The sequence below is a fragment of the Ursus americanus genome, chromosome 9, assembly GCF_024610735.1.
Source record: "Ursus americanus isolate L20-20 chromosome 9, mUrsAme1.1.p, whole genome shotgun sequence".
NCBI classification, from domain to species: Eukaryota; Metazoa; Chordata; class Mammalia; order Carnivora; family Ursidae; genus Ursus; species Ursus americanus.
In genome coordinates, this window is record NC_142135.1 from 33,545,070 (window position 1) to 33,558,164 (window position 13,095).

A 13,095-nucleotide genomic window follows, 5' to 3' on the forward strand; every position below is an offset into this window, starting at 1 on the left:
GGGCGGGGAGGGCAGGGGCGGGCACTGCTGCCTGCAACCTAGAAGGCGAGGGCGAGCCCGCGCCGGTGGCCGGGGCGTGGGCGGGGGGCGCAGGAGCAGGTGTCGGCTCAGTGACAGGGTTCCCACCCCTGCCCTCCCCGCCTCAGTGCTCCCCACAGCTCAGGGAAGCAAAACCCAGCAAACGCTCGAGAAATGCAGCTCAGTCGGTCAGCGGGCTCTGCTTTCTTGCCAGACGCCTAAGAGGACGGCGCTTCCAAATGCAAATCTCTTGGCTCGGGTGCCTTGGCTAGCAGCCGCCGCCTCCCCCGCCCGGCTGCCCGGCGTCCCGCCCACCCCGCGGCGGGCCGAGATGGGGCCCCGAGCGGAGGGGACGGGGCGGAGCGGGCATCCCTCCCCACCTCCCACGTGGGGCCGGCCCTCCGCAGTGCCTGGGCGCGCCACCGCCGCGCCTCCGGGCTAGGCCGCCGCCCGCGGCACCGCCCCCTAGGCCGGGGCGGAGGAAGGCAGGGGAGGGTGGGCGAGGGGTGGGGGGCGTCACTGAGTCAGGTGGCGGCGGGAGTTCCCTCGGGCAGGACTGAGGGAACACGCTGCCGGGGATTGTGTACACGCTCCACTGACACAAGCTTCACGCTGCCGGGCAGCCGCTGATCACGCGTGGCCCCGGGAGCCCATTGGCCGGCGCCTCACACACCTTTGTCGCTGATTGGCTGGCCTCAGGCCCCGCCCCCACCCCCGCCCGCGGCGAGGGGCAGGCGGAGAGGCTACCTGAATGGGGAGGGGGCAGACGGCGCGGAGCGCGGCGGCGGCGGGAGCGGCGTCGAGTGTCTCCGGGCGTCCGTCTGTGGCCAAGCAGCCAAGCAGCATAGCAGCCAGTGAGCTCGCCGCCGGCGGCCAGGCAGCCAACCATGCTCAACTTCGGCGCTTCTCTCCAGCAGGCTGCGGTAAGTCACCTGGGGATGCCCCTGTCCTTCCCTTCCTCACTGCGTCTGAGGGGCCAGCCCGGGCACCAACCCCGAGCCCTTGACATCAGCGGCGCCAGAGGACCGGGGCTGCATTGGAGTCGTGGGGGAGGAAGGGGCTTTCTGCCTGCACACTGGGCATTGGTGAGGGCGTGTGTGTCACGGAGTGGGTTAGGACAGGAGGGTTGGGATCTACAGACGAAGGGACAGGGGTTTTTGCTCAAGGTGCAATGAGGAGGGGAAGGGGCAGCTCCGCTGGGAGACTTGAGGCAGGTGAGGGGGAGGATGACTGGAGGGGCGCGAAGAGTGAGGAGGAGGCTGCTGCCCTGGCAGCGAGGACAGGGGAAGGTGTGGAAGGGAAGTGGCGGGGGGGTGTGTGTGAGAAGGGGGCTACCCTGCACCTGGCACCCGGGAGAGATGCCGCCGTCTGGATCAGGAATGCGACCCAGGGCGGGAGGGGGCTGCTTACTGGCATTTGAGGGGCGGGGTGTCCACAGGAGAAGCGAGGGGGCTGCCCCTCTCGGGGGTCTGAGCGGAGGCTTGTGGTACTGGGGTTGCTCAGCAGACAGCCGGGGGGCTGGAGGAGGGGGGCGCCCGGCGTGGGCGCGGAGCAGTGGCACGTGGGGCCCGGACCGCCCAGGGGGGACGAGGAGGTGCGCCCCCAGACGTCGGCAGGGGACTCCCCATCCCCCGCGGAGCAAGTGGCCGCCTTTTGAGGACCCCCTGGGAGGGGTGTAGGGAGCTGCCTTGAGGATGAGAGGGTGGAAAGCGAGAGCCAGCAGCGGGGCGGGGGATGTGGGCGGGGGGAGCCGGGGCCGCGAGACGCGGGGGGCCGCGTGTCGAGGCGGGAGCCGCGGGCCGTGGGGCCGCGCGTCTGGAGCCGGAGCCTGTGGGGGCTGCACGTCTGGGAACCTGTGGAGACTCGGCGGGCGGAGATGGAGCTGCCGGAAACCGCGGGGAGGGGGCGCAGCGTCTGCGGGAAAGACGGGGTGGTCTGAGGTCCCGCGGGCGGCGTGGGCGGGAAGCGCCGAGGGCTCGGCCGGATCCCCGGGGGCTGCGGCCGGGAGGAGGGCGGGGGCCGGGTTTCCGCGGGGACCCGGCTCCGCCTCCAGCAGCTGAGGCGGAGGCTGGGGGGTGGGCCGGGAGCGGGTGCGCCCAGGGAGCTTCTCGTCCCCGAGTGACCCAGCCCCGGCCTCCGCCAGGGGCGGCAGCGAGGCCCAGCCCCGCTGTCGGTTCCTAAGGGAACGGCGGCTCTCCGGGAGCGGGGAGGGGCGGGCGCTCCCGGAGCCGGCGCCCGCAGCCCCGCCCCTCCCCGCGGGCTCGGGCGCGCACTGCCGGGCGGTTGGCGGCGGTGCCCGCGGCCCCTCCCCCCCGGCCGGCGCGAGGGCGGGGGCCCGCGGGCTCAGGAAGTAGGTGAAAGGTGATGGCGCGGCAATTCCCAGTTCACGTTTCCTGCGCGGCCCGGAGCAGCCGCTGATCACGCTTTGTTCACATGCCTCGCCCCCACCTCCCCCGCGCCCCCGCCCTTCGCGGTCCAGCCAATCCGGGCCCGAGCCGCCGGGCAGGCTGGCCAATGGCGGGGGCAGGGGCGCGGGGACGTGCGAGCGGCGAGGAATGTTCCCAGTGACTCACCCGCGAGCCTCATTGAGGTTAGGGCGGCCCCATCCGTCTGTCCCCGCCAGCGAGGATCTCCCCCGCCGTCCGCCCCCGCCCCTCGTCTGCCTCCCCCGCCCGTGCCTCCACCCGCTCTTCCCTTTCCTGCCTCGAGCCCCACTCCCTTTCCTCCCCTCCCCGCTTCTCTTCCTGCCCTTCCCAGCTCACGCTCCCCTTCCCTGCTTGCCTGCCTTTTCTGCTTTTGCTTTTCTTTGCATTGGCGTCTTGAGGCTTTTACACATACAAGCGCTGTCCATTGCAGCTTACATAAAGGGGCGCGCGATTATGCAATAGCGTTATTAGTGAAATTTCAAAAGCGGTGGCTCCTTTTCTAAGGATTTCAACACGAAGGGTGTATGCATTTTTTCAAACAAGCATTGAGAATAATACCTTGCAGCGTAAAGAATGCTTTTCGGTATTTTTACAAGATCTCTACTCAGACCAAAAGAATAGGATCACGTTAATGGAAAATGGGAGGTGGTGGGTAGTACCATTTTTTTTTAAAGTGCAGTTTAAGGAACTTTAATATGAATCGTTGAACACTTGATAGAGGGAGTTGTATAAATAAAACTGCCAAGCATGTGCTGTCATTCTTGTCATCAAACAGTTATTTTAAAAAGAAAATATGTTCGATTGGACTACTGCAGACTCATTACAGTCAGTTTTTTGCGAATTCTGGGTAGAAGATTAAATTTTATGATTGGCCATTTTTTAGTAGTAGTGCAGTAGCTGGTCATCGTTGTGCATAGCAAACCATTGTGTTAAATAGATCTAGTGAAAAGGAACATAAACATGAAAAACCTGAAGTTTCAAAAAGCTTTGGGATTTTTCCACATATTTCACTCTTTGTCTTTACCAGAGATAATCAAGCTATGAAAGATTTCAAATAACCTAATGCAGTAATTTTAAAGAGACTGAGGATTCAATGCTGTTGATTTTATTCTAAAGTGGAAGGAGACTTTCCAAAGGTCATGCCTATATCATCAGGCCAGAGCTCTGTCCACTGCACTTTGCCTTTTTAAGAAAGTTGTGGGTTTTTTTTCCCCGTATTAGGAACTGGTATCTCAAAAGTCCTCATGCCACACCTGTAGTATTGAAAAAAGAACTTTTGTGGAGCCTTCCCTTAGTTATTTTGTCTGACCCCAGTTGCAGATAGCTACTTTGGGAAGAATATAAAATTTCTAAATCAGGTTCTTCTCTTTTTTGGATGATGTATGCATTGTTATCTTTAGCCTTGGTCTCCTTATTGTAAATAGGAGACCTTGGCAAGCATATCAGTGTTCAACTCTAAGTGTGAAAAAATGAGGAAGATTTGATTTTTACCATTATTATTAGTTGGGGTGAGAAAATTTATTTCAGAAACTTGGAAAGTTGTGCAAATTGTAAAGAAAAAAGTTGTGTGTTGCTCTGTGTGTTATTTGGATGACAAAAATATGCTTATAATCATTTGATATTTTTTTCTAGGAGGAAAGGATGGAAATGATTTCTGAAAGATCAAAAGAGTGTGTGTATTCATGGAACAAAACTGCAGAAAAGAGTGATTTTGAAGCTGTAGAAGCACTTATGTCAATGAGCTGCAGTTGGAAGTCTGATTTTAAGAAATACATTGAAAACAGACCTGTTACTCCAGTATCTGATATGTCTGAGGAAGAGAATCTACTTCCGGGTACACCTGATTTTCATACGATTCCAGCATTTGTAAGTATCATATATCATGTTTTTAAGATGAGAATGCAGATGATGGCATTTTTTGTAATTTATATAATGAACTTAATTTCTCATGCCCTTTGCCTGTATGTTTTTCTTTTCTAGTGTTTGACTCCACCTTACAGTCCTTCTGACTTTGAACCCTCTCAAGTGTCAAATTTGATGGCATCAGCGCCATCTACTGGACACTTCAAATCATTCTCAGATACCGCCAAGCCTCACATCGCTGCCCCTTTCAAAGAGGAAGATAAGAGCCCAGTACCTGCCCCCAAACTCCCCAAGGCTCAGGCCACAAGTGTGATTCGTCATACAGCTGATGCCCAGCTGTGTAACCACCGATCTTGTCCAGTGAAAGCAGCCAGCATTCTCAACTATCAGGACAATTCTTTTCGAAGAAGAACCCACATAAATGTTGAGGCTGCCAGAAAAAACATACCCTGTGCAGCTGTGTCACCAAACAGATCCAAGTGTGAGAGAAACACAGTGGCAGATGTTGATGAGAAAGCAAGTCCTGCACTTTATGACTTTTCTGTGCCTTCCTCAGAAACCGTCATCTGTAGACCTCAGCCAGCCCCTGTGTCCCCACAACAGAAGTCAGTGTTGGTCTCTCCACCTGCAGTATCAACAGGGGGAGTGCCACCTATGCCAGTCATCTGTCAGATGGTTCCCCTCCCTGCAAACAACCCTGTTGTGACAACAGTCGTTCCTAGCACTCCACCCAGTCAGCCACCAGCTGTCTGCCCACCTGTTGTGTTCATGGGCACTCAGGTGCCCAAAGGCGCTGTCATGTTTGTCGTACCCCAGCCCGTTGTTCAGAACCCAAAGCCTCCAGTGGTGAGCCCAAATGGCACCAGACTCTCTCCTATTGCCCCTGCTCCAGGGTTTTCCCCTTCTGCAGCAAAAGTCACTCCTCAGATTGACTCCTCCAGGATAAGAAGTCACATCTGTAGTCACCCAGGATGTGGCAAGACATACTTCAAAAGCTCTCATCTGAAGGCCCACATGAGAACACACACAGGTACCAATCATTTCTTATTTGTATCTTAGAAATTTAGATGAATATTTTTAGTCCGTGATCACAAATACAAACCAAGCCTGTTAAAGAAGAACTTGCTTTATTAGCCAGTTCAGGGGCTGGTATTACCAGGACAAGTTCCTACAAAAGATTTCATCAAGGTGTTTTTGTCTTAATTTTGCAAATGATTCTTTAAGTGAATATTTACTTTAGTAAAGCATTTCTAAAGTCTTTGTACCACAGTTGAAGTCAGAAAACCTTTTTGTTTTTGGCTTTTTATACAGGGAAGTTTCCTATAAATGTGACAGTGAAAGTTGAAAATAGAGCAGTACACATATTCACTTAACAGTTGATTCATTTAGTAGCTTTTGTTTTGAGAAGATTCTCTTAAGATATTTTAACATGTATGTATTTAGATACAATTTGATTTCCAGTGATTTGGTAAATGCATAGTAATGATGATCTGAATTTGTTTGTCTCAGGAGAAAAGCCTTTTAGCTGTAGCTGGAAAGGCTGTGAAAGGAGGTTCGCCCGTTCTGATGAACTGTCCAGACACCGGCGAACCCACACAGGCGAAAAGAAATTTGCTTGTCCCATGTGTGACCGACGGTTTATGAGGAGTGACCATTTGACCAAGCATGCCCGGCGCCATCTGTCAGCCAAGAAGCTACCAAACTGGCAGATGGAAGTGAGCAAGTTAAACGACATTGCCTTACCTCCAACCCCTGCCCCCACGCAGTGACCACTCAGAAGGCAAGAATCAGAAGTAACTTTGGTCACAGCCAGGAGCCAGTGGTGATGTAAAAATGCTTCCACTGCAAGTCTGTGGCCCTCCAGTGTGGGCCGAGAGCAGAACCCTGCAGCCTGAGGGGAAGGCTCAGCCTGGGTTAGAGGACAAGAAGTGCTGCAGCCACAAGCAGGTCACAGAGTGGCAGGATTCATTTCTTATCACATAAGAGAGAGGAGAAAGCTTTTATTCCTTTAAATATTTTTTGAAGGTTTCAGATGAGGTCAACACAGGTAGCACAGATTTTGAATTTGTGTGCACAATTTATTACTTCATTTTCACCATTTATACTTGAGACCAACATTTCAATGTGATTCTTCTAAAGCACTGGTTTCAAGAGTAGAGAGACTGGAAATAAACATTACGGTACAGAGATGGAGATGGAAAATTGATTTGTATTATTACGAATATTGGCATCTTTTCCTAGTTACCTTGTTTACTATTCCTAGTCTTTCCAGTCAACTTTGTGGATGTAGTTGTTAAATATATCTAGAACTAGCATTTTTGTACTTGCTAACATTTGGAATTAAGCAGCTGTATATTGCTAAAGAGGGCCCAAAGAATTGGAATCCTCAATAATTTAATTGCTTTGAAATATAGCTACAATTTTTTTTGCGTTTTTGTTTTGAAAGTTTAACAGATGACTATATTTAGGCATTTTATTATGCTTTGAACTTTAGTTTGCCTGCAGTTTCTTGTGTAGATTTGAAAATTGTATACCAATGTGTTTTCTGTAGACTCTAAGATACATTGCACTTTGTTTAGAAAAAAAAAATTTGAAGATAAAAATATATATTGTAAAGAAGGGATACCAAGAATTTTAGATAACTCCTTGGAAAAGATGGCTTATGTCATCAGTAAAGTACCCTTATATTATGAGGATGTAATGTGTGCTTTATTGAATTAGAAAGTTAGTGACCATTATTCACATGGACAGATGTTGTCCTGTTAATTTATAGGAGTTTGGGGTGGGGTGGTAGGGGGGGAGGTGGAATTGGGTGAGTAGAAGTTGGTTAAAACATTCACTTTTGTTAACAGTATTTCTGTTACATTCTGTTATATAGTGGATGATACAGTGGTAAGACAAAAGTAAATTGTTTAAAATATATAGTGAAAAATGGCACTATCTTCCCATTTAACATTTTTCTCTTGGGTATTGATTTCTGACATCAAAACTTGCTGGACCCTTCGAAAACAAGAATTTTCTTTTAATAAAAAAAACTTTGTGATTTACAATTTGCACAATATTTCTTTTGTTGTACTTTATATCTTGTTTACAATAAAGAATTTCCTTTGGTATATTTACTTGGTTGATTGCTTTTGTTGAAAACCATTCTCAGTCTAACTGTGACAGCGATCACTTACGGTACTATCCGAAGACTTAGTGTCTGAATTTCTCCAGGAGCTTCATTGAAATTTAGAACTGTAGGAGTGTCTCCTTAACATGAATCAATTTACAGAGAGTATACAGAGTGAGGCCAGTCAGTATCCACATATTCATTGAGATAATTTGCAAGCCTGCCCAGTCTAAGAAACCACCACATTTTAATCTTTAAACATTCTTCTACATTTTGATGATTTGGGATTGAAATATAGCTTTGGCTCTCAGCAAAACCTTAAGTAGCATTAAGTTAAAGGGCATACCACGGTGAATAATTACAAGCAATGAGGCTGCTGCAGCAAATGAAAAGGAGCCTGACCTATTAAATAGAGCGTAAATTACTCACCTCTGGAAGTTAGATTAACTCAGGCCATTAAGTGAAACCTTAAATGCAATAAACATACTGGTACTTAAGCTGCATGAAAGGTAATACACCTGGGAAGAGAAACACTTGCTAGTCACTTGTCAGTGGAACTAGGAGCTGTAAATGCTACTTGGTGTATTGAGTAGAATTCTGGAGATTGCTATTTTAGTTGGCTCTGAAACCCACTTGTCATGAGAGAACATCTTTCACAGTGTCCAACTTAACCATTGACCTGAAGTCTGACTCACTGTTGAACACCCATGGTAAGGGGCAATGTAATGTACTCACTTGGCACCAGTTACAAGACAAGCATCTCGGGTTATCTGTGCACCTGTTGCTATTTATTTCTTGGAAACTTAACACCACCCAAGTACAACACAGCTGCTGGGGAGGGGCCTTGCTGTTCTGCGGCTTCTGTGCTGGGAGCCTGGACCATCCTGACTCAGTACCTCATGACGGTAGGTCTTCAGAAGTGGGAGTACAGGAAGGTAGCTGACCTAGTACCCACCCCCTTATAATGACATGACCAGCAGAAATGTGCCACCCATTGCTGTGTTCCCAGTCCTAGTTGGCATCCGAGACTTCTCCTTAAGAATTTTGTAAATCAAATCTTTTTAACAGTAATAAACTTGAGTTGAATGTTCATGCAGGCTCTGATCTTGATGCAAAAGTTGCCCCCAAACAGGAACATCTGGAGCATGTAATAATGTACTAGTGTAGCTTTAACACTCGTTTTGGTGGTTTCCTGTCTAATATATAAGTTGGACTGTATGAAATCGCTGATATTCAAGCTGTTTTAACAGTTAATTCTTTTTGGATAATTTTAGACTTGGAGTTGCAAAAATAGTTTCCATTTACCATTTATCCAGCTTTCCCTTGTAACATCTTACATAGTCCTAGAACATTTATCAAAACTAAGACATTAACCTTGGTACAATACTATTAACTAAAGTATAGAACTTGTTTGGGTTTCACTAGTTTTTCTACCAATGTCTTTTTTTCTATTAGAGGACCTAATCCAGGATCTCTAACATTGACTTGTCCTATCCAGTTTTCTCAAATCTATGGTCATTCTGTCTTCTCTTGTCTCTCTTGAATAGTGCTTGTCAGTTATTTTGTAGAATGACCCTCAATTTCGGTTCTCATCATGTTTTTTCATGACTAGATTGAGATGATGTGTTAATTAGGAAAATAACCACAGAGTGATGACTTCGGTGCTTCATATCAAGAAATACACGATAATCTGTATCACTGTATCAAGGTGATGCTAACCTGGATCACTTAGGTAAGTGATGGCTTCCAAAATTTTCCACTGTAACCTATTTTTGTCTTTATAAACTACTTGGAGAGAGGTACTTTAAGACGAATAACCTGTTTCCATTTATACCTTTGCCCACTCAGTATGAGTAAATAGATCTTGCTTATGGCAGTTATTACTGTGATAGGCTAATAGCAATTTCCTATTTCCTTCATTATTTACTAACTGGAATTCTGGGGGAAAGAGTTATTCCTCCCCCGTTTATTTATGTGTTCAGTTATTTATGTCACTATAGGATTAGGGATATTTATGTCATTCTTTGAATTATAATATAATACTTATTTTGTGACTCAATTGTTCTAACTTTTGCCCTTGTTAGTTCTTTCACTATTCAACCATTTTTGATTGACAAAGATGGAAATTTCATAGAGGTTCAACCTATCATTTCTCACTGGAATGAGAGCTGTTTGATGTTAGTAATTTGACTTTTTGAAAGTTTTCTCTATCCATGTTGCTACCACTCATCTAATCCACCCTTTCACTTAAACAACCGCAACTATCCCAAACTGGTCTCATCTTGTCTCCCACCATCCAGCCTCCTCGCCAGTCTTCCGAAAATGCAAACCTGACCATGTCACTTCTCCATTTAAGACATTTCAAAACCTTCCCAATGCTCTTAGGATCAAGTGTAGGTCTTAACACGGTCTAGAACAGTCCCGTCTAATAGCAATATAATGTGAGCCACATATGTAATTTGAAATTTTCAAGTAGCCACATCAGAAAAAAATTTAAATTAATTTTAATATTTTTATTTGACCCAATAATCCAAAGTATTATTGTTTCAACATATAATCAATATAAAATTATTATTGAGGTAGTATATCTTTTTTTACACTAATCTTCAAAATCCAGTATCTATTACATGTGCACAGTACATTCAGTCAGAACTAACCCCATTTCAAGTGCTCAGTAGCTGCAGGTGCTAGTGGGGGCCGAAGGCACTGAGCAGAGCTAGAAGACCCGCGCTGCTGCATTTCCACCAACCCCGCACCACTTCCCACCTTGTTCAACACACCATGTCCAAGCTCTGAGCCTCCACCTATGTATTTCTTCTGCTGGAAATGTTTCCCTGCCCTTTCATGTTGACATTTCTGCTCTAATAATTACACTTTGCCAAAACTGCTTAATGTCTTTTTCCCTTGACTGTAGAACAAGGACCCTGTGAGTCTTGCTCACTGCTCTATCACCAGCATGTCACACAGTGCCTGACACACAGCAGGGGCTCACTAAATTTTGTCAAACTGAAAACTGAACTGAGAGGAGCTCTGTGCAACTTTAGGGAGTAAGAACAATTAAGGAGTTGTGAAATGACATGCAGGGTACAGACAAAGGCGATGACAAGCTGAAAACTGCCTTTTTCTTATTCCCATCGATCTCTACTAGTGCTGGAAGGACCTTCCAAGCTCTCAAAGAGGCGCATGGAATTTAAGTTCTTGTCATTGTATTTTTAACTGGGCAGGGAAGAAATCTGATCAAGATGGACATACACAAGGTTCACCAAAGCCCTCTCTGTGAGTCTAATTCCTCAGCCTGGAATGGCTCAGCTCTCACCCCACCCGTTCTCTTTGGAGGAAACTCAGAATGAGGCAAGGTCATCAGTGGGGATGTTCGTTGAGAGCACTGGACAGTCAGCAAAACCTTGGAGTTAAGAGAAATCTTTTGGGAAATGAAATCAAGGGACACCTTAAGGGAAGCCTTTTTTCTAGAGATGTCCCACTGATTTTGTGTGTATGTGCATATGTGTGTGTGTGTGTGTGTGTGTGTGTGTGTGAATCCAATTCTGGCATTTTTCTGACCAGCTTAAGAAGAATTTGGGAGGGGCGCCTGGGTGGCACAGCGGTTAAGCGTCTGCCTTCGGCTCAGGGCGTGATCCTGGCGTTATGGGATCGAGCCCCACATCAGGCTCCTCCACTATGAGCCTGCTTCTTCCTCTCCCACTCCCCCTGCTTGTGTTCCCTCTCTCGCTGGCTGTCTCTATCACTGTTGAATAAATAAATAAAGTCTTTAAAAAAAAAAAAAAAGAAGAATTTGGGAAAAGGCTTAGAGTTGGTTCTCCAATAGAAATGCCTCTCCTTTTCTACACAGGTAGCTGTGCCCAAGAGAAGGCGTAGGAGAAGAGCGCTGGTGGAATTACAAGACCTGAGGTATTAGGGGTCTCCAGAGAAAGAGAACCAATAAGATTTATATAAACAGATTAATGATAAGGAATTGCGTCATGTGGTTACCGAGGCTGGCAAGTGCCGAGATCTGCAGTGGGCAAGCTGGGGACCCAGGAGAGCCGATGGTACAGTTCCAGTCCAAATGGAGACAGTCTCAAGCCTCAAGAAGAGCTGACGTTTCAGTCTCAGTCTGAAGGCAGGAAAAAACGAATGCCCCAGCTCGAAGGCAGTCAGAGAGCAAGTATTCCTCCTTGCTCAGTCTTTTTTTTTGTAGTCAGGCCTTCAACGGATTGGAGGAGGCCAACACACATAGGGAGGGCAATCTGCTTTACTCAGGCCATGGATTCAAATACTAATCTCATACAGAAACACCCTCACAGACACAACCAGAATAATGTTTGATCAAATATCTGGACACTCTGTGGCCCCATTAAGATGACACACAAAATTAACCATCACACCTGAATTCTAGTTCTGATTATACTGATAACTAGTTTAGTCCTTGGGAAAGTTGCTTTATTTTTCTTGGTCTCTGCACCCACTTTTAAGAACAGGGCTGAACACACCTGTCTTATTCAGCTCACAGAGCTATTGGCAAGCTCAAACAAGGTTATGTATACAAAAGCTGTTGCGGGGGGCGCCTGGGTGGCTCAGTCTGTTAGGTGTCTGCCTTCAGCTTAGGTCATGATCCCAGGGTTCTGGAACTGAGTCCCACATTGGGCTCCTTGCTCAGTGGGGAGTCTGCTTCTCCCTCTGCCTGCCACTCCCCCTGCTTGTGCCCTCTCTCTCTCTCTGACAAATAAATAAAAATTTAAAAAAAGAAAAGAAAGAAGTTAAGAATAACCCAAAGTGGTGAAGGAATGATCACTGGTAGGCTTTTGTAGATCAGATGAGATTCTCTGATTAGACTATCTGAGCCTTGACTATCACTTTTAAAAGGTACCCTTTTATTTTGCACAGTCTCACTGAAAAGATAAATACAAGCATTGAGTGTTTATCACCACTGGACAAAGTAAAACAGTGTGGCCCTGTAACGGGAAACTTCTCCTGGGGCCATGGAGCCCGTGTGCTGCTATCAGCTCTGAAATGTCCGTAATTATGAGCTCAGCAATTTAATTTCATGGCTCTGTTTCATTAGCTATAAAATGGTGATTTTAATGCTTATCTGACCTGCTTCTCAAGAGAATTAGATCTGAAAACTGAAAAAGTAAGCAAACCAATGCTAAGAGATCTATCCCAGTACAAGGGGTGGGTACCGCACTGTCACAACTCAGATCAAATCATGAAGACAGAAAAGGCTCCAAAGTTTTTAACATGAGTTAGAAATTGTGATGGTGTGGTCCCTCTTAGGAGGGATGGTCAAATTCCAAATGTTCACAAAAATGTTCACAGTTGGAGGCTAGAAGTCTGAGATCAAGGTCTCAGCAGGGCTGGTTTCTTCTGAGGCCTCTCTCCTTGGCTTATAGGTGGCCATCTTCTTGCATCTTCGTGTGGTCTTCCTTCTATATCTGCCTGTGTCCTAATCTCCTCTTCTTTTACCGACACCAGTCATATTGGATTAGGGCCACTCCAATGACCTCATTTTACCTTATTAATTCTTTAGAGACCCCATTTCCAAGTACAATCACATTCTGAGTGAATTTTGAGGGGACGCAAAGCAGCCCATTATATTGGTCAATCTGTGTCAGTCTGTACTGTTCTGTCTTAATACACAGAAAGCAGTATTTTCTAAACTGGTTTTAAGTTCCTACT

The 13,095-nt window shown here is 47.1% G+C and overlaps 1 protein-coding gene across 1 annotated transcript; it reads left to right on the forward strand.

Annotated features, from left to right (window-relative positions):
• Positions 1–553: 553 nt before the first annotated feature.
• KLF10 (KLF transcription factor 10) lies at positions 554–7,422 on the forward strand. Its single transcript, XM_045805835.2, has 4 exons — positions 554–941; positions 4,077–4,310; positions 4,425–5,337; positions 5,817–7,422. The coding sequence occupies exons 1-4, from the start codon at positions 906–908 to the stop codon at positions 6,074–6,076; spliced, it is 1,443 nt and encodes a 480-aa protein (XP_045661791.2). The 5' UTR covers positions 554–905; the 3' UTR covers positions 6,077–7,422.
• Positions 7,423–13,095: the final 5,673 nt, after the last annotated feature.

Bases quoted from the DNA above. Each gene is read 5' to 3' on its own strand.
- KLF10 (XM_045805835.2), top strand. From the start codon at position 906: ATGCTCAACTTCGGCGCTTCTCTCCAGCAGGCTGCG. The intron at 942-4,076 runs GTAAGTCACCTG...ATTTTTTTCTAG, and splicing joins CTTCTCTCCAGCAGGCTGCG to GAGGAAAGGATGGAAATGAT. The intron at 5,338-5,816 runs GTACCAATCATT...TGTTTGTCTCAG, and splicing joins CCACATGAGAACACACACAG to GAGAAAAGCCTTTTAGCTGT.